Here is a 20,756-nt window from a genome sequence, read left to right on the forward strand (position 1 = left end):
ATTTTTCTTTTCCAACCGGGAGCTGCGCTGGCTTGCATAACCACTGATTTTCCCCTCTAGCAGTTGGTCTGCTTGGCTGCACACAGTAGGACCTCAGAAATACAAACTGAATATCTCTGAATGACCGTACTCTCCTGACAGGGGTTCTTTGGATAACAATTTTGTTTCCCTACCCTTTTCTTTGTCTGGACTTTATTATGGACACATCTGGACACATCTGGGCTTATTATCAAACCTTGTGAAAGGACTGGATGGGGGAGATGAATGCCCTTTTCTGTGGAGCTGGGTGAAGTGAATGGCACAGCAACTTTCATGTGCCATATAAGAAGCAAACAATTGCAGCAAGCTTGGTCAATAGTGGGCTCAGATAGCAGCAAATGAGAAATGGCTGGGGCTGAGGGGTTTTGCCTCTGGAAGGTGTCTTTCTGGGACTTGAGAGACCAGCTCTTCAAAGCTGCCTGATCTCCCTGCCTGTCAAGGTGTGGTTTATCCTGAGAAATGCCCGGAATCCCTTCTGCTCTGCTTTAGGCTATATACATGCCATTTTGTTTCCCGGATTTAAAGATAAGCCATTACGATGAGCAATTGTCTGTCTAAATACAGTCCATCCCACATGCAGACCCCCTGATGAGAATCTCCATACCCCTTACTTGTTCCTAAGAAGCACTTTATGCTGTACATTCTGGCAATTTTGTTGCTTTCTGTATTTGCTGCCATTTATATCATGAGTTAGTCAGATGCTGTGAAAATGACCGTGGCTAAGTAAGAGAAAAGCTTGCTTTTGTGGTACCAATGGGTTTTCACACTGATATCCATTCACCAATACTCTGATTTCTTTGGAAACATCAGTGGCATGCTGTGGATTCATTTTTAGCTAGATATCTACCCTTAACTCAGATTCACAGAAATAAAGGAGAATTATGGAGTTTGTCCAGTTCAGGAATGGCAAATAGATTCCATGTCTAGAAACCTCACTAAAAAAATCAATGGGCAGTAGTTTTGAGAAACACTGTATTGGGAAAGATTCTCAGGTCAAGCCAGAAATAATCAGTGATATGCATCATGGGTATGGTGACAGAGTAGGACAGTCAGTGCTCACACCACTTATTCACCATCTCAGACTGTGTGACCACAGAGCTGGCAGGTAAGAAACAGTCACATGGCCAGTTGTACGGTTTTTGATGCCCAGCTGCAGAATCTGTTCACTCTTTTGCCCACATGCCACCACTAAATAAAGTTAGCAGATAAATCAGGTTTGTAGAGAATGTGGCAAATGGTAAAAGGCAGGGATAATCATAGGCTTTGAAAAACTAAGTACAACCAGGCCAGCATATAGTAGAAAAGGGGAGAAAAGAATAATTATGCTGTGCCCTTTATACCAAGCAGAGGGAACAACATAATTATTTTGCAAGGGTCCCTCTGTGTGTCTTTTCTTTCTATAATCAAGAAGCCAAAGAGTCTCTAAGCTCCTGGTAAAGGAGAAATAGGTGAGTCCACTGTTGCAATAGATGACACACTCAGGAAGTGGCGCTTCTGAAGTATGTGGCACTCCTAAAGTGTGTGCACATGTGTGCAGGTGCAAGATCAGCATACATATGCACCTGGAAAAGAGTGAGCACTAGTACAGGCAGAAGAGCAGCACCGTATGCAATGGTTACCTTCTGTATGCCTCCAAGGGCCACTGTGGTTCTCGCCTGCCCAACATCCACTTTACTTCCTTGGATAACAGGATCCTAGTTTACTTTAATAGGGCACCCTCTTTCACTCTGAGTCTATATGTTTTAGGTTGGGCTGACTCCACTCTGGCTTCAGGTCAAGGCATGTGACCCAGACGTAGCCGACCAGAGAATCATAACCCAATGGACACAGTGATCATTTTAGGGATGGGTGCAGGATCTAATGAGCCAATGAGATTCAATTTCAAGCCTTCGTTGTCAGTATCAGGAACAGATGGTCTCTCAGGTGACTTCAGATTGAGAAAATGGAGTGGAGCTACCGAGACCACATTGGGAAGCAAGGAGGAGTGTGACTATTTAAAAGTAAAGCCAACAGAAGGAAAATGGAACCATATAATAAATAAGGATCAAAGCTGGTCTTATCATTTGGGCACTGGTACATAGCCATGCCTAAACATAGAGCTGTCTCAGAAATAGTATAATTTCATAAGCCCATAAGTCCTATCCCTATAAACTTCCACCATTTTTTAAGTTGGGTTTCTGTCATATGAAACAACAAAAGAGTCTTGGCAATAATAAATCAAATACTCATTTTCTACATAAGAGATACAGACCACAGTGTTTCTCCTTGGACCCAATCTGTCCCAAACAGTTGTGTTACCTGTAAGGAGCCCTGGATGTCTTTCCCTCCGACGATCACGAGTTCTGCCATGTCTTCCGCATGTGGAGTCCGGGCATGGACAAACAGAGTCTTGCCCACTGCAGTTATGTTCCTCAGGGCAATTAAATCACCTTCATTGTTCACCTTGAAGTATGGGCTTGAGACCTCATAGTGTAGCTTGTAATTTCCCTTACAGTCACTGAAGTTCACTGGAGAAAACAAATCCAAACAAAAAAGACAGAAAATGTGTGAGCAGGTTGGGAGGCATAGTCCTGAAGATACCATTCAATGCGAATTGTCACTCCCCACCCCAGATCCACAAATGCTGCCCCTTATCCCACAGCACCCCCTTGAGACCCTATGACTTGGATCATGCTGAAGGACTTCACTCCATCAATACCTGTCCTTGCTAACTTCCTGTGACCTAGGCAGGTGCTAAGCAATGAGGATTAGAGAGAAACCTGACCATGTCCTTGCCCTTGAGGGTGATGGGTGAAGTACACAGTGATGCTTAGGGATAAACATCTATGCTGTGTCTGTACCCAGTACAGGGTTCTGTTACCAATGGTACCACAATGTATTGTCTGTGCACGCATTTGCTCTTCGCTTCCTCAGTAGACTGCCAGGCCCCTTGAGTGTAAGTGTAGACTTACATGTACTACATGCTTTCCCCCTCACCCTACTTTTGTTGCCTTCACTCTCTGTTGAACAGGTTTGTTAAGTAAATCTTTAATTGAAGCATAGCATAGCTATAGAAAAGTATATAAATCAAAATATACAACTGAATGAATTTTCACAATGTGGGCACAATCACATACCCAGTGCCAAGACCTAGACACAAAATATTACCAGTCCCCCTTTCTATCCCTCCTGAGTAAAATCCCTACACTCCTCCCCAGAGGCTGTACTATACTGACTTCTAATAACATAGATTAGTTTGACCTGTATTTGCACTTCATACAAATTACTATACAGATTGTGTTTTTCGTGTCTGGCTTTTTTTACTCAACATTATGTTCATAAAATTTGACCATGTAGCTGCAAGGCATAGCTGTTTACCCTAATCACTATGTAGTATTCAAGTTATGTGGCTATACTGAGTTCATTTATTCATTCTATTGTTGATGGGCAGCTGGGCTATTTCCAGTTTAAGTCTCTTAAATATTGCTACAAGGAACTTTCCTGTGTCTACATAGGTCCAAGTACATCATTAAATCCATATAAATTTCTGATGAACTAAGCTGATCTTCCTTTCCTGGCAAGATTAATTCTTATGGTGGTAATAATCATATTAGCTGATAATGATAATGGCTAACAAATTGAACACTACCCATACTTCAGGCTAAGTGTTAAGCAGTTTACATACATTATCTTATTTAATCTTTACAACAACAATGGGCCTGGTAGGTGTAGCTCAGTGGATTGAACGTGGGCCTACAAACCAAAGGGTTGCTGGTTCCATTCCCAGTTCAGAGCACATGCCTGGGTTGCTGGCTAGGTCCCCAGTGGGGGAAGGGGGGTATGTGAAAGGCAACCACACATTGATGTTTGTCTCCCTCTCTTTCTCCATCCCTTCTGCTCTCTCTAACAACAAATAAATAAAATCTTAAAAACAACAACAACGATAATGAATGGGACAGTTTTGATTCCTTCCCCCAACAGATTATAGATCAGGTACTGAAACTCAGAGAAGGCAAAGGAGGTGCCCAACACACACAGTTTTTAAACAATAAAACCCAAATTTGAAACCTGGTCCATTTGCCTTTCACCACTACACATTCTCAAAACAGACACAGCTGCATGTAGAATAAATGCCTCCTACAGGTCCATCGGAGCCTGAATATAATGACATGAGTACCTGGTTCAGGACTGCTCCCAAGGTCCTGCCCAGCCCCAAAGTGTGTTGCATGCCTCAAGGTCTCTCTGTGTCAGGGCTCCAGAGCCTTCTCTGGTTGTCAAGTCAGCTTTAGGGGCATCTCTGTATGAACGCCCAAGTAGACTCTTGGGAATCTACAGTTCTCAATGTTTTCTCACTTCCTCTGACCATCTTGTTAGCCAGGAGTAATTGGGCATGACTGGGTTCAGTTTTGGGACGAGAACTATGAAGGAGAGACAAGAGTGTTGCTTTCATTGTCCTTCATCCACTGGAGGTAAACTGTTCAAAGGAAGGACCCACTGGGAACTTGTTGCCTAAATTGCCAAGATGTTTATTCTGGACCTGGCCTCTCATCTGGGGAGGGGTGAGGCAAGTAAAAGCATGCAAAAGTCTGTGGGAGTTCTAGTTTCACACCTAAGTTCCTTCTTCTTTGTGCTTCTCTTTCTTTCATTTCTTTACACAAATATTTACTGAGAGCCTACATTATGCTAGTTGCTTGAATTACAGATATTAACCCAAAACCTTGTAAGTAGTAAGGGACCTACTCCAGGCAGATAGAATCAAAGATGTGCAAAGGTCCTGTGGTATTCAGTAAACTAAATTAGAAAGCAAGGAAGAGAGAGTGAAGGTAAGCTGGGCCTGGACAATGTGGGACCTACAAGGCCACATAAAGACTTATTCTTTGAAGGAAGCTCTGGACCCTTCCATTACGACTATAGAACTGACTGGCTTCCATCTGAGTCTCACATAACTGTGGATCCCCACTGGAAACCAGCACCCAGGTTCCTCCATGTCTGGGCTGTCCAATGGCCTCCCCTCAGGCTTCCATCTTTACTCTGAGTTTCACACATGCCCACACCTCTGCCTCTCTCTACCTCCTGTTCTGGCTCCATCTTTATGCTTATATTGCTCTCTCTGTGCAGAAGGCACTTCCTACTTTCTTCATCACCTTCAGTCTGTTGATTCTTAGTCATTCTTTAAGATTCAGCTCAGGAAAATTCTCCAAACACCCTCCATGTGTTCCTAGAATTCCCTATACATAAGGCCTTGCATATCATGTTACACCAACATGTCTACTTCAAAAGCAGATAATGAATCTTATTCTTTTATTCATCTCTACATCTCCATCAATGAACAGAAAGCTTTTCCATACATGAGACTGTCACAAACGACTCATATAACTCTATTACTCTCCAGGGGAAAAATGATGCTCTAGTGGTGGTGAATGGGGGGCTCCTCTTCCATTCTGGGAACAAAAGACACTGCAGGCAAGGCCAAGATTCAGCATGAAGACCCCTACTTTCTTCTTGTCTTGGCTGAGCCCAGTCGTGGAGGTAGATAAGAAATGAAGGACTCAAGCCCTGGTCTCCCCTGAGTTCCCCAGTCTGAGTATATCAGTTCATGATAGCACTGAGCCTCCCATGCTTAGCTTTGACTTAGCTCATTGGTAAAGTCAGGGGTGGTGGTTTAGCTTTCTTCTTAATTCCAATAAAGCTTCACATAGTTCCTGAAGCATGGGCTCAGTGTGTGCATGTTGAATGAGTGAATTTTTGGGAAAATAACAGTAACATCTACCATTTATTGAGTGGAGTCTGAGTGTTAGTCTCTATGCCAAGGACTGTACATTCAGTCACTCCTTTTAGCCTCATAGTAATTCTGATCTTCAGCAGCATTTTGCAATTTTTAAAAAATTATCTACCCCAAGTGATTTTTAGATATTTTTGCCTAAATGCCAACAGTTGCATGAAATTTTAATGCCACAGGTATCTGTTCATTATGATGTCTCTATATCTTTCATTGATATTTTCTGTATGTATACCTGTACTTTGTACACACACAGAAAGTTTTGCTTTTCTCCAAGAACCCATGTCACCCCTTTGGGGGCAATATAGCCCCACTGGAATGCACAATCTGTAAGTATCATTTCCATTTTACAGAAGGAGAAACTGAGCCTTGGCTAGATTGACTAATTTTCTCAGCATCACACATCCTGAAAAGACAAGAACCTGTTGTTCCTACCCAGGCTGTTCAAGTTCTCAGCACATGCATTTCCCAGAAATGAGTGCATGAGAGGAAAAGGGCAGTCACCCTATCCCAACCACTTCAAGCCTCTCACTATTCCCTCTGGAGTACCCTCAGAGGTACCAGGTAAGGCCCTACTGAAAGAAAAAAACATCTACGTTCAGGTCCTGGTACATTGTGGCCACTCAGTACATTCTAGCTCTCTTTTCAACTTGCTGTAATCAAATTGCTAAGGCTTGCATAATTGGGTATTTTTTTTATGTCAGACATATTTTACCAGTTCAGGAGCAGGTGGCTTTAGGTGGTGGTTCTTTTTCAAGGCTCTAATAATCACCTGGAGAACACTTTTAATAATAGCAATAACAAGATCATCCCAGAGAGATCCTGATATACCTGGGCTGGGCTGGGGTCCTGGCACTGGTATCTTTTTAAAGCTACCAGATGAATCCAATGCAATGAGGATGAAGAACCAGGACCTTAGACAATGAATTACTTGTCAAGATGCCAGGTTTCCATAATTCCCAGCATTTCCTGGCACAGAGGTGAGTTTGAAGAACTAGCATGCTAGGAACTGCTAATCCTCATGCCCTAAGAAAGGGCATTTTTAATGGTAGGTTTTTTTTTTAAAGATTTTATTTATTTATCTTTAGAGGGGAGAGGAAGGAGAGAGGGAGAGAAATATCAATGTATGGTTGCCTCTCATTTGTCCCCTGCTGGGAACTGACCTGCAACCCAGGCATGTGCCCTCACTGGGAATCGAACTGTGATACTCTAGTTCGCAGGCCCGCGCTCAATCCACTGAGCTACACCAGCCAGGGCTTAATGGTAGGTTTTTGAACCCCTTTCCTAACCTGGCTCATGTGTAGCAAGCAAAGCCCTGGACCTTGGGCATACCACCCGTCCTCTTCATACCTCAATGTCTTCATCTGTAAGGTGGGACAAATAACAGTACCTGCTCTCAGGTTCTATAATTCTAATGGTGAGCACTAACAAGGTAATATGTATCTATATGCATAGAGCCCTTAAGACAAGCCTTGGTGCTCCATGTATAGAAATTACTGTCATCCTTATTCCTGTAATTCTGGACATCAAGGAAACTACCTTTTTCTTTTCATCCATAGCTTCCTTCTTCCAGCTGCTTTTCTGCCTGCCTTCTGGGTCCTTCCACCTCTTTTTAGTCAGGTACTTGTACTTTCGGGCTGCTGGCTGTGTGTGGTTACCATGGGGATGGTTACTACAGGCATCTCCACTAAGGCTACAGGAATGAGGCTGATGCTTCTGACCCAGCCTTGCCCATCTTTGAGCTCTCTCACTTGTGTTGGAAAACCCCTACCTATCTCATGTGAGAGGCTGTGAAAGAAAAATACCTAATCAGAGTGAAATTATGGTGCCCTGCCTCTACTAGATTCAACAGTTTTGTTAAATATTGTTCAAACAGATTGTTTGTAAAGATGACTTCCTACAACTCAAAGCTATCATTTTTCTTACAGAATGACTGCACTGAGAGTTTTACATTCAGGGTTACAATGAGTCTTTACATTACCAGTCTGAGGTAGGTCCTTTTTCTCTTCTTCTCTGGAAACAGACTTGGTGAGGTCCAATGAGGTTAAGGCCACACAGTCTCGCTGGGCTGCCTAGGCAAATTGATTATTTTCTTCAATCACTCCACTTCCAGCCTCACAATTTTGCCATACTTTTATACCTGAGCTATTATTCACTTAGTGTTTTTCTTTTAATTGACTCACATTATTTATTGATGAAATTATTTGAAGATAACCATCATAAATACATCCTGGATGTACCATATGTATTTTTTAAATAATGTTAAACAAATCTTAGGAGTCAAATAAAGATATATGTTTATCTTTGTACGTACTAAAATCCTCAAGGGATGTGCCTTCCACCCTCCATAAATGCTAGCCTGCGCTACATTCCCCTCTGCCCATCCCTCATTTAGACAAATTCATGCCTGGATCCACCCTACTCTGGTTTAAGATCTAGGAGGGCTCTACTATAAACTAGAAAATGATATATCTAATATAAATAATGCAGGCTTGAGAAATATACAAACCTAAGAAAAGGCCTACATCTAGACCATTCATTTATGTTGACAATACATAAATGATAAATCTGAAATATATGAAAAATATTTAATCAAAGAAAGAAATAATTCACCACATTTATTCTTTTTTCTGCTAGAGAAAAAAAACTCGACTTCCTGCCAATTATAATCTCACCCTAACTTCCCTATCAAAGGGTGCAACTGATAACATTAACCCTATATTATTGTCTCATATTATTAACTTTGTTGACACAATCAATATATCAACGATTCTCCAACTTTAAAAAAGAGATCAAGCCAGTGCATGTTTGGGGGCACAGAGTTCAAAGAACACATTAAGGATAAAATTAAATAGTTTATGTCTATCTGTTTAAAAAATGTTTGTTTCTATAGAAATAACCTCCTAAGTAGCTCAGAATAACATCATGAGAATAATGAAAGGAAAAATTCTAGCAAACAATTAAACTTGTGAACAGATATTTAGAACTTCTATCCAAAGGGGAAAATGAACTATCTACATTATTGTGAACCTACAAAGGACTTCCTTACATATTTTATCACTGTGGCATTTGAAATAGCTTCTGGAAAGAAAAAAATTATCCATATAATATATTGTACATGGGGATTTATTGGAATCAATTGCACAACATTATTCTTTGAGATAATCTTTGAACACCCCAGGAGAAGAAGGGAGGAAGTAAAAACTCCCCACCTGGGGGAAAATGCAAATTAGACAAATGGCACCACTCAGTGTTTCAATTATGCTTTCAGCGTGTTTCCACTCAAAATGTCCTCTGGGCTTAATGCAAATGTCACAAAAAGACAAACTTTAGCTGGGAGACAAAACCACAATTGAAATGGGAAGCTTGGCATGTGAATTAAGGGGCTTAATCTTCCTGACCTTGATTTTATGCTTTTCTATTTCTTTCTTTTAAATGTGGTTCTTAGGGATGAAAGTCCAAAAGGCATAGATTTATTACCATCTAGAAATGTGTGAAGGAGCAAATTAAACTGTATTGTGATCCCAGGAAATATTAAAATGCAGATGGATTTAAACTTATCTGCAAAAATATAGAGCAGTTCTGCTCATATAGATAGGTATGAATGAATATATGGAGTTTGTGTTATTCTTATAAGTGTTTTGGGTTAATTTGTGATCTATACAACTCACATCGTAGATGGGCAAAGTACGTTGATGTCCTACAATACATTATATACATTCATGGAGACTTGCAAATTGGTCAACACGTAGTTGTAGGGCCTCTCAGAGTTGGTGGTCAGATTCTATCCATATACTTGTGAGGATATATGAAGATCTGTAATACTGCGGGCTCTGAACCAGTCATCCTGGGAGTTGTAACCCTGTCATAGACAGATGTGCTTGGATCACTCCTAGGAATCCAAACTCTTACACAGAAGAAATTGGCTCTGTTTCATCAGTTTGCTCATAGTAGGAAAAGTCCTGATTTGTAGTATTTGCCAATGCCTATGGTGTAAATATTCTAAACATAGATGATTTCAGCTACCAATGTGTTTTCAACTGGCTTGCAAATTTTCTAAAAACTTAACAATCAGCTCTCGGGAGCATAAGTACTAGCTGTCTCCAGCACACTACTGAGACCAGGCAATGACTATGCAGGAGAATGTAAATTATTTGCTCTGTCTTAGACTGCACCTGATATCCCAGCACACTGGCCTAGTTAGTAAAACAATTTAGTTGCCCTGTCAGCAGAAAGGGACTGCAAACTGGTTGATCTGCAAAGTCTTTGCTGGGGCATGGAAAGCCGTGTCTTTCTGACAACTGAAGGAGTACTTGGTTTGGAAACATCAGATGGACTCTCTCCAGGATACAGACCATCACTTAATTGCTTCTCATATCTTTCAGTATCCCACTGGCACCAATAAAGCTTAGTTCAGAGGCTTTTTGGACCTGCTCAAGTGAGAGAAACAAAAAGCATTTCCTTGGGCTTTCCGAATACTCTAAATACTCTCATTTCTCAAGCATTCTAGTCATTCAAGCTTTCATTAAAATGTGTTCAGTTCCACCCACACTGGATCAGATCCCTATGTGATACAAAAGGCATATCCTCTAGTTTTGATTCATTCTATCCTCCTGATTCTTGAATGCCTTCCTGTGTTCCATGGTTGTCCTGGAGTCACGGCTGATATCCACAGATCTTCTGTAAGGTTCTGGGCATATTCCTAAGTTTGAATGATTAACCCAGGAGTGGATTTTTACCTCCAAAGGCTTTGTAGATTTGATAGACATAGAAGGCACATAAAATGGTCTTAATACCACTTCATGTGTCAATTCCAACTTTGATAAAATAGAGTTTCAATTCTATTGTGTCAGCCAAAGACATACTGAATGATACTGTCAAGTGATCTTCAGCAGAAACCTATTTTTGCTACATAAACCCTTAAGGGCTTCCTCTTAGAAAAAGACAGAACCCACATCTGCTTTCAGGGAATTTTCTCTGCCTACCATTAAACACTAAGCTGCTAGCTCTGAATCTAGTCTTTCCTGTCAGGGTCTTACATTTTTCTCTTGCTACAAATTCTTTAAAACATGGCAGGTTGTTTTCTGAAAGAATTCGGTGCATGGTCTGTCCCATGGTGGTTATAATCACTATGAATTTGTATTTAAAATTAGAATTACTTTATATGACACAGAGCCTGACACAGTACACATTAACCCTATTTGTTGAATGAATAAATACCAGAACTATAACTTAGCAGCTAAGTAAATTTGAAACTCTGTAACAGGGCACAGCCAAGAGGAGGGCCCCAGAAAAGGATTTGGGATGGGGTCCAGAGTTCACGGTGTCCAGGAAATATTAAGATGTCCTAACCCCCCCTCCCCCAGGGGGAAGGGACAAATGGAGCAGAGCCATTGAGAGCTGTTTTGCATAGCAACAGTTTTGCAGCTAACCTCTAGAATGGTCATTTAACATATCTATAACCTTTAACTGGTTTCATAGATATGTTAAATAGCTGTGGCCAAGTTTTGAGCCAGGGAGAAAGGAGTGGCTTCTACCCAGGATGTAACTAGGGGCAGGTCCCCCCCAGTTACAGCGCCTGCGTGAGAGCTTGGAGTTGATTGGCTCCACACCATGGGGCCATACCTGTCCAGACTAATGATGGCAGCTCAGTAAACCTACAATAATACAGGAGTCCTGGCAGGTGTAACTGATTGTAGGAGGAGTTGGAAATGGGACTGCAAAGAAGGATGGGTGTGGAGATTTAAACCCAGGCGCAGCAGCCATTAAAAGGGAGAACCATGCGGTTTTGGCCAGAGTGCAGAACCCTGTAGCCAGGTGAAAGGGAGAGCCACACAGTCTCAGCAAAGTAAGGGTCCCCTCTTGGCCAGGTGAGGGGAGAGCCATGCAGTTTTGGGCGAAGTAAGGGTTCCCTCTTGGAGAGGTGAAAGAGGGAGCCACATGGTTTTGGCAGAGTGCAGACCCCTCTTTCCCAGGTGAAAGGGAAAATCACGCAGCTTTGCCAGAATGGAGATCCCTGCAGCCAGATAAAGAAGAAAGACCCATGCTTTTGGTGGAGTGAGGACCCCTGCAGCTTTGGTAGAAGAGGCCCACATGGCTTTGGGGTGCCCCCTTTAGCCGCGTGGCCTGGAAAGCAGGAGAGACTTTGACTGGAACTTGGTACAAAGCACTCTTTGCCAGTGGACCGTGAAAGGGTGCCACAGGACTTTGGATTAATTAGAGATTCTGCCCAGACGGTGACACAGCTGACCATACCAGCGGGCTGGAAAAACAGACGTGTGCTCTTTTCCTGATTTACGGTACCCAGAGTTGGGACAGTGGGAGAAGGGAGACCTCTGTGTGTGTGTAGGTGTACAACCTAAAGGACTTTGATATTTTAGTGGAGGCGTTAGGCCTGAATAGCATTAAATAAACATTTCGTTTCCTTTTCACAAATCTCTGGCATTGAGAGATATCTTTCCAAATGGCGGCGGACAGAAGAACCCAGTAGATATTAATATTCTGTCCTTGGGAGGGGGCCCTGTTCTGTAGCAGTTTTTGGCATCCCTAGGTGGGCCAAATATTGCCCCCCCCCACACACACACAGCCCGGACCTCTGTTCGGCAACAATTCCTCAAACAAAACTGAGAACAATGGCCCAAATTCATGTGAATATTGGAGTCATTTTTAAAGTCACCCAATGAATGAAACAAATAATGGATTTAGCAACTTGGAAAACCACTAAGTGTCAGATTTACAGATATTCCCCCGCCCCAGTTTTTTATATTACTGACACATGTTTCTTATACATAGCTTATTAGTTTGTGACTTATCTAGTAATTATGTGCACATGTCTCCCTCCCTATGAGTGTAAGCAGGGTAGGTTAATGAGCAGAGAGATTTGTTCCACTACAACTTTAAAGATATTTGGCCTTGCAGTTGGAGTTGTCTGGAAATTGAGTGTGGCAGTGTGTTCTGGCTGAGCCTAAACTGAGATTCAGATCCTGATTATACCTAATGCTCTGGCAGTTCTGTGATTTCCCAAGCACCTCTCTACTGCATGAGCAGGTATACACATAGGGAGGAAGGGACCTTTAAAGGGGACAACTTCTGTATGAATACCTAGATAGGTACAGAACCAGAAAAAAAGATGGAGAGGAGAACACAGTGTTGGTTTCTTAGTCCAGCCCCAGGAATCTGTAGTAAAGGAAGAGAATAAACTATATGTACAACCTTAAAGATTCATACACCACAAGCAATTTATGTAATTTCAAGCACTGTTACTCTGGTCTCTAACTACAAATTGTTCTAGTGAATGGCAGCTTGACCCCATTTCTGAACAGAATACAGCTTGGCTCTGCTGTGGAGCAATGAAGACTAAAGCAGCCTTAGGGTCTCTGGGTACTGAGAAGGGTTCATGGCTTTCGGGATCCTAACATGGACTTTGAGAAGGAGCCTTCCCAGAGAGGGGAATGGGGAGGCATTCCCTTCAAGAATGTCCCAGAACTGTTATCAATAAAGAGACCAGAGAAAAGGTCATGGAAGAGCATTTGTGAGTTTGTGTGAGATTCCCTGGGGTCTTCCAGAAATAATTGGAATAAGAGTTAAGGGAGGAGCTCAGGTTGAGGTCCTGCAATTGTGCAGGTGTGGGTTATAAGCAGGTACAGTGCAAACATTAATATTTGTGTGACCTCTTTATTGTCCAGTCATTGGAAAAGCTTGACAAAATTTGGGACCATTTGGAATATCTAGTTCTTCCTGGATGAAACAATTTGCTTGTCATTGGATAATTTCAAATAGAACCTAAATGACTGTTCAGCATAAATCTTGTGGAACAGATTCTAGTATTGGATAATGTTTCTTACAATCTGAAATTCTATTATTCTAAATCTCAACATATTCATCCATTACCCGTAAAAATATCATATGTTTGCTTACAGTAGGCAGTAAGGACTGAATGCCAACATACAGATAAACAAGGTACGTGATCTGCCTTCATGATGTACTCAGGACCTAGAAGGCTAGGGCACACAATCACTTGGAGGGGTTCCCTTTTGAAAGGTGAGTGTTCCATTTCTACATTGTGTCAAAAGGCCAAACAAGCAGAGTGGGATAGAAATTACAAGCAAGCTGATCATAGTTCAATACAATAAATTATTTCTAGAAATGAGAGAGAGTTGACCAATGAGGAAGTTCATCATTACCAGATGGATCCAAGGTAAAGGGTTATCAGCAAGTACAGCTCACCTTACTAAAGAGTAGTACTAAGACTTGCTTAAAAAGCAAATTTCTATATAGTTTTACTATATTTTATTATAAAATTGAATGTGTTCTTCTAGGCATTGTTTGGCTTACATCATAATAAAATCATATTTAAGAATGCAATAACATATTAGAACATTTGAAGGAAGGAATTATAACTTTGCAGGTAAATATTGATATAATCCATAATGCAAATAGTAAAAGTATGCAAATAACATGGGCAAATGTTTAAACTGGCTCTGGGAGTCTGAAGATCTAATTATAATTATGCCCACCTGCAAAACTGAGCATCACAGATCTAAAGGTCCTTTAGTTTTGACTCAATTTCTCCCCTAGAACTACAAGGCAGGTGATCAAAACTTCTCTTTCCAGGCTCTGTAGAAGCTGTTGGGTTTTAGAAGGGCTGAGGACAATTTGGAAGTGAAGGCAGGTGGCAGTGCAGTAACGGTAGCCCAATATTTAGAAATAAGTTAAAATGTCCGAGATGAACAAGCAAACAAGCAACAATCTGCAAAATGAGTTTTTAGGGAATGTATATTGAATCAGCTTCTGACTTAGAAACACTGAAATAGATGTAAAAAGTGCTATCATGAACACAGAAGACGGTCCCATCTCTCAAAAAGCTTATCATCTATGATCTGAAACAGTACTCAGTACACAACCATCTGCAACCACTCAAACCTGAAAGAGGAAGGCAGGTTCTGGGGGAGAAGAAACTATCAAGCTTTTAACAAAATATCGTGAACATAATAGATACTCAATAAGTGATCCCCCCTACTTAAATCTGTGAATATTTAATCCTTGAAATACTTAAATATTCCAACCATTTATAGAAGGGACATGAAGGATGCTTGAAGGGGCTGACTTGCCCATGATGCAAAGGTTAGTGATAGAATGGGGGTTCAAATCCAGCTTCGCCATACTCCAAAGGCCAGCCTTTCACAGCACTACTCTGACTACTTGAAAAATTCTCCAAGAATTAGTGAGTAAAAAAGACAAGATTTTTTTCACATCAATCTTTACAAGGTTAATTACCCAACCTACTTGATCCACAAAAGTGGACACATCAGCCAGGTGTCAAAAGTTTGTAAAACATAAAATTTTGGTTTATGACCCAGCTGAGGATACTAACAAGGCATTGTTCACACTAGTTCAAGCAATAGTTCATAAAATGTAAATGATAAAATATATTTAAAAAAAAGAAAATGTAAATGGCTGTGGCATCAAAGGGAAGAGTGTTAGTTCATATAAACACACACTGGGAATTATTCACAGTACTTCCCTACATCTCCAAGTCACTGTACAAAATCATAATCATACTGGCTTTTCATATTTGATGTCTGTCTTTTCTAACAGTTACCATTTACAGAACATTTTCTATATGTCAGGCTGTGGAGTAAATAGTTGATATACAATCTTCCCTCCCTCCCTCCCTCCCTCCCTCCTTCCCTCTTTCCTTTCCTTTCTCCTTTCCTTTCCTTTCTCCTTTCCTTTCCTTTCTCCTTTCCTTTCCTTTCTCCTTTCCTTTCCTTTCTCCTTCCCTTTCCTCACCAAAAGACATTTTTTTTCATTGTTTTCAGAGAGAGGAAGTGAGAGAGAGAGAAATAGATATTGATGTGAGAGAGAAACACTGGAATGTTCTATGTGCCCCGACCTTGAATTGAACCTGAGACTCTTTGGTCTGGGGGATTATGCTCAAACCAACTGAGCCACACTGTCCAGGGCAAACATTATTTCTTTTAATTCTCCAACAGTCCCATAGAAACAGTATTTTATAGATGAGGAAATGGAGTTTCAGAGAGATTAAGAAAACAGTCTATAAGTAGCAAAGCGGGAACTTTGCTTTTTACATATATTGTAGAATCCTGTCCCAGATCCTGGAAGAAGAGGAAGGGGGGTGGATTTTTCAGGACTGTGAAATCTAAAGCAAATGTCAGAAGTTACTCTGCAGTACAGGAGCACATGGTTTAACAGGAAGGATATTAAATAATCTCTGTCTAAAGTTAACGAAGGAGTCAAAGATGGAGTTGAATGGAATCTTGAAGTAAGTGTTAATTCCATCAGGGGAAAACTGATAAAACAGAAGTCAGAAGACCCTGTACAGCTTCAAAGCTCAGGGAACACAGAAGCTCTGAAGAAGGGTGGGAAGAATGCATGATTGGGGCTCAGTCAGATCTCTGTGCAGTCCCAGAACATCTAAAAGTATTCAAGAGCTTTTACTAGTATGAATTCTTTACAGGCAGGAAACAAAGCAAGTGTGGAATTTACTTCACTGACCTACGTATAACTTTTAGTAAAGAACTCTTGAGGTTTGGGCTTTCGACACACCTAGGCCCTGCTTTTCTGCAACACCATCACAAATCCCCAGATCAGAGCAAACAAAATGTCGTGGAAGTTTGGTCCGTCATCTTCAAAATGATTTAATTTCATAAGACTCATAGATAATCTGTAGCCAGTGTGTGGATGAGCATCTTCTGTACAAAAAAATCCCGAGGCATTTTAAACACCTATGCTTTACTCCCTGTGGATACCCAGAGCACTTCTATGCAGAGATGGCCTTGGGCTACCTGCATCCTGAGAGGGTTTAGAAATGCTTCCAGAAGACAGAGAGGTGTTTGGGGGCTCAAGTACACTGTCTGGGGCAGCAATGAGTGTCTTTCCTAAAGGGCAAGTCCTCAGTATTGACAAGGCTGGTGGCTTGATAATAACCATCAGGGATGCCAATCAAACTGCACAGAGTACAGAACACCAGCTTCCACACCTTCACAATTTCCTCCTGACCTATCCTCTGGTAACCTGGGAACTCCTTGAGGGCAAAGACCGCATACAGCTTCATCCCCATCTCTTTGGTTATGCTCAGTGCTAGCCCTAGCAACAGTTGGCTATCAAAGATATTAGTGGACTCTCTTTGGCTGTAATGGATTAATTCATTCACCTCCTCCCTAATTGTAGTGGGTGTGATGCTCACCAGCTGTGATTACAAATTTGTTGTGCCTAGTTGACAAGACCTTATCAGGAAATTAAAATAAAATGATCTGGCTTACAATACATGAACCACAATTAATTATTATATGCATATATAGGTTTCTGATGTAAGCAAGAAAATGATCAGCCCTGTAGGTCATACGTATTCATCCAGTTGCCAAGAGATTTTTGTTGCATCCCTTATGCCATATGGCATCGTCTCTAGCTTAAGCCTCGTGGGAATGTAGGAGGATGCCTGCCAAGAGCGTCTCACTACTTGTTAAAGGTATCCCATTTTCCTGTGATTTCTTCACTCAACAACAAGAGCCCACATTCATTTCCTTAACAAGTAAAAGCCAATGCAGTTGAAGGCTTTTGTTTTGTTTTCCACCCTACCTGATTTATCATGGGAAAAGCATAAGCCAAATTTAAATCATAGCTTTCCATCAAAAGTGGCAACTTTTGCAATTGAGGGATGGATTCTTATATGGTATCTTAAGTTTATTACCATAATTATAGAAGGCCCCACATGTCTGGAAATGTTCTTTTTCCACATATGGTAACTCTAAGTTTCTTGAAATTTATTTTTTATTTATCGTGCTCTTTCCCCTCCTCTTTCATATATATATATATATATATATATATATATATATATATATATATATATATATGCAAGCTGAAGCATATGTTCCCACACAAGTGTGATATTTATGATAATGAATCACAGATGTTTAAATGGATGTAATCTGAAAACACTTTAATGCTAAGATGCTAGAATCTTACTGCAAACATTGTGAAGTGAGGACCTTTCAATTATGTTGATTTTCAGATATGATCACGAGGAATACAACTTTACATATCCTGGGAAAATATCAGGCAGAAACAAATGGCTCCCCCCTTTCTTTAAAGAGACAGTGTTCAAAGTAAGCAAGAAACTCTGAAGGTGTAGAACTGATTATTCTATAGACAACTGAATTGCAGTACATTCCAGGATTAAAGATGAACTTACGCAGTGGATATTCTTTGACTGTGCACCCATCCTATAACGTATTTAATTGTAATGGTCATTTTTACATTCTAAAAATAATTTAAAACTTCACTGGTGTGAAATCGAAAATGTGCTCATTTACTGCCCCTCCTATACCCCACTTATTCCATTAACCATAAAATTTGACGTATAGTCTACTAAACCTACAAACTATATATACACACTTTCATACCTGCCTTTTCGTGCCTAAGTGCAAGTATTCCTCTAAAGTTGAGGCTTATCTTGAAAATGGCTGATTCAAAACAAATGTCCATTTAAAATTTAGTTAGACACTGTAAATTGCCCACCAGAAAAACTTTATTGATTTGGACTCTAAAGTGTATTGGAGTTCTCTTTCCTCATACTAATAGTGGATAATATAATGTTTCTATTTTTTTGCCAACTTGATAGTTGAAAAAATGTATATTTTTAATTTGTATAATTTTGATGAATAGTGAGGTTAGGTGCTGTCTCAGTACTGGTTGGTCACTTTTATTTCTTATCTGTGAATTTCATAGTCTATCAGAAATTTAAATTTTCATCTTGTTTCCTTGCCTTTCTCCTTACTAGATTGCAAGCTTATTGAAAGAAGGAACTGTGTCTTGTTGGTCGGTCACTCTATTGCCAGTGTTTTGCAGAGACCAGACACACATGTTTTGTTGAATTCATATGTGCTTGTATGAATGAGGCCAATGCTTCCTTCTGCTACCACACAGCTGCTTACCAGAGTGCCCTTTCTAAGAGGAAACTCAATTCAACACCTCCCTCTCTTTTGAGTTCCCTCTCTACCTTCCCTTTTATACAGTGCCTTTCCCTTACCAGAATAAAACCTCCACAAGTGCAGGGATGTGGTCAGCCTGGTAACCTTTGTATCTCTAGTGCTAGCACAGCGCCTCACGAGTAGCAGGCACTCAGTAAATATTTTCTAAGTGAATCTAACTTTGTGTTACGATTTGTCAGACTGTTTCTATACCAGATACCACATTGGCATCCAACTTTGAAAGGTTGACTGGAGTCTTTCTATTTTCTTTCTTCTTTTCTGTTCATTTCTGGTGCTGATGGACAAGGAGAATTTACTCAGTGCTCTTACAGAAATTCTTAATCCTACCTTGTAGACCAAGGTTTGAGGTATGCACAGAACTGGTAAAAGAGAAATGCTATTGTAACATTAGGGCTTCATTGTCCTATTTTTTATTTTTATTTATTTATGTACTTTTTTTGCATAGAAAATATTACACTGCAAACTTGCTAGAGTGGGCCCAATTGAGATGCTGAAGCCATAAACTGAATTCATACTCAGCCTATAATCCATATAGGCTGACATGAAAGTCTAAAATCAAAGAGCTTGATTTAAGATGAACAAAAAGCTTGTGGGTCAGCTTATGACCTCATTGTCCCTCTAAACCAGGAGTCAGGAATCTATAGCCTAGAGGCCAAATGTGGCCCACTACCTGTTTTTGTAAATAAAGTCTTATTGAAACACAGTCACACTACTTGTTTACATATTTTCTATAGCTGCTTTGCTCTCCACCTGCAGAACTGAATAGTTACAACAGATACTGTCTGGCTCACAGACTAAAATACTTTTGCAGAAAAACTCTACAGATTCCTACTGTAGACCAAGTTCACATTCCCCCCACCACCAATTTTTTAAGAAAGTGTTAAGACTTTCTACTCTAAGATCTACTCTAAGCCACTTGAGTGCTAAGGCAAGTAAATTCATCCACAATCCCTTTGCATTCTCACTTTGATGATTAGCCACAAAGACAATTAGCAGAGTGGGGAGATGACTCTCAAGCACCCGCCTAAATGTTATTTCAGTGCCTGGCATTGTCTTTAATTTTTAAAAATAAAATCTGCTGGTAGATTATTTTCCATTCAAAATAGAATCTCAAGAGGTTTAACATTTAAAATATACTTTGAAAACCCACAATCCACATTCATTAAATATATGGTCAAGCACTGATAGAGAAGATTAGTACACCTAGAAGAGCACAAGGACTTTTGTATATCTATATTTTTATGTCTCTAAAGCAATAATTTAATTTAGAACCGAAGAATTAGCTGAGAAACATGCTTTTGATCAATTTCACACCACACACATAAAAACTGTTTTCTCACACTTAAAATAATCTGTCATCTATTAATGTGATTTGTCATTAATTTTTGTTTCTTGTAGAGTCTGTCATTATTTTCACCAAAATGACTAAGATGTTTAATCTTCTGCACTCTCTAAGTAAAGCCATTTGAAAATTAGGTTCCCCAAAAATGAAATGGAAATTACCCAGCCCAAAAGTGGCAGGAAAATAGTGTTTATCTTATTTTCTTCCTCTGGTGAGGAGTTGGCTCATTAAGAAGCAAAGCAACATTTCCTTGAGTAAAGGGGCAAAGGAAAAAAAAACAGAAACCAAAAATCACTTAAATTGTTTTAACATTTCCATGAAGTTAGATTCTCTATTGGGCAGGGCTAGTCACTGTGTATTTTAAGTGCATAAAACCCAGTGAATGCAGGAAAGTACACCATGCAAACTATAACACATATTTCCTCTGTAATTTTCTAAGTGTGAGTTGGATGGTTTCCTGGGTTCTCACTTGATGCCTCTATGCCTGGGTATCAAGGATATGAATTCTTTCAGTTTTCAAAGTGTCCTATGTAAAAAGGGCCCAGTCCTGGGCTGAGGATAGAGTATGAGAATGAAAATGGTGATACCAACCCAACAAGAGTGG

At 40.3% G+C, this 20,756-nt stretch overlaps 1 protein-coding gene across 1 annotated transcript in view; it reads right to left on the minus strand.

Moving 5' to 3' along the window:
• CDH13 (cadherin 13) overlaps nucleotides 1-20,756 on the minus strand; it is a 1,059,406-nt gene that overhangs the window by 664,350 nt on the left and 374,300 nt on the right. Inside the window, exon 3 of the mRNA XM_037142446.2 lies at nucleotides 2,338-2,546. Coding sequence (XP_036998341.2) covers nucleotides 2,338-2,546 — 209 coding nt within the window. The remainder of the gene's footprint in view (nucleotides 1-2,337; nucleotides 2,547-20,756) is intronic.

The sequence above is a fragment of the Artibeus jamaicensis genome, unplaced genomic scaffold (assembly GCF_021234435.1).
Source record: "Artibeus jamaicensis isolate MK-2021 breed Jamaican fruit bat unplaced genomic scaffold, CSHL_Jam_final contig_464, whole genome shotgun sequence".
Lineage (NCBI taxonomy): Eukaryota > Metazoa > Chordata > Mammalia > Chiroptera > Phyllostomidae > Artibeus > Artibeus jamaicensis.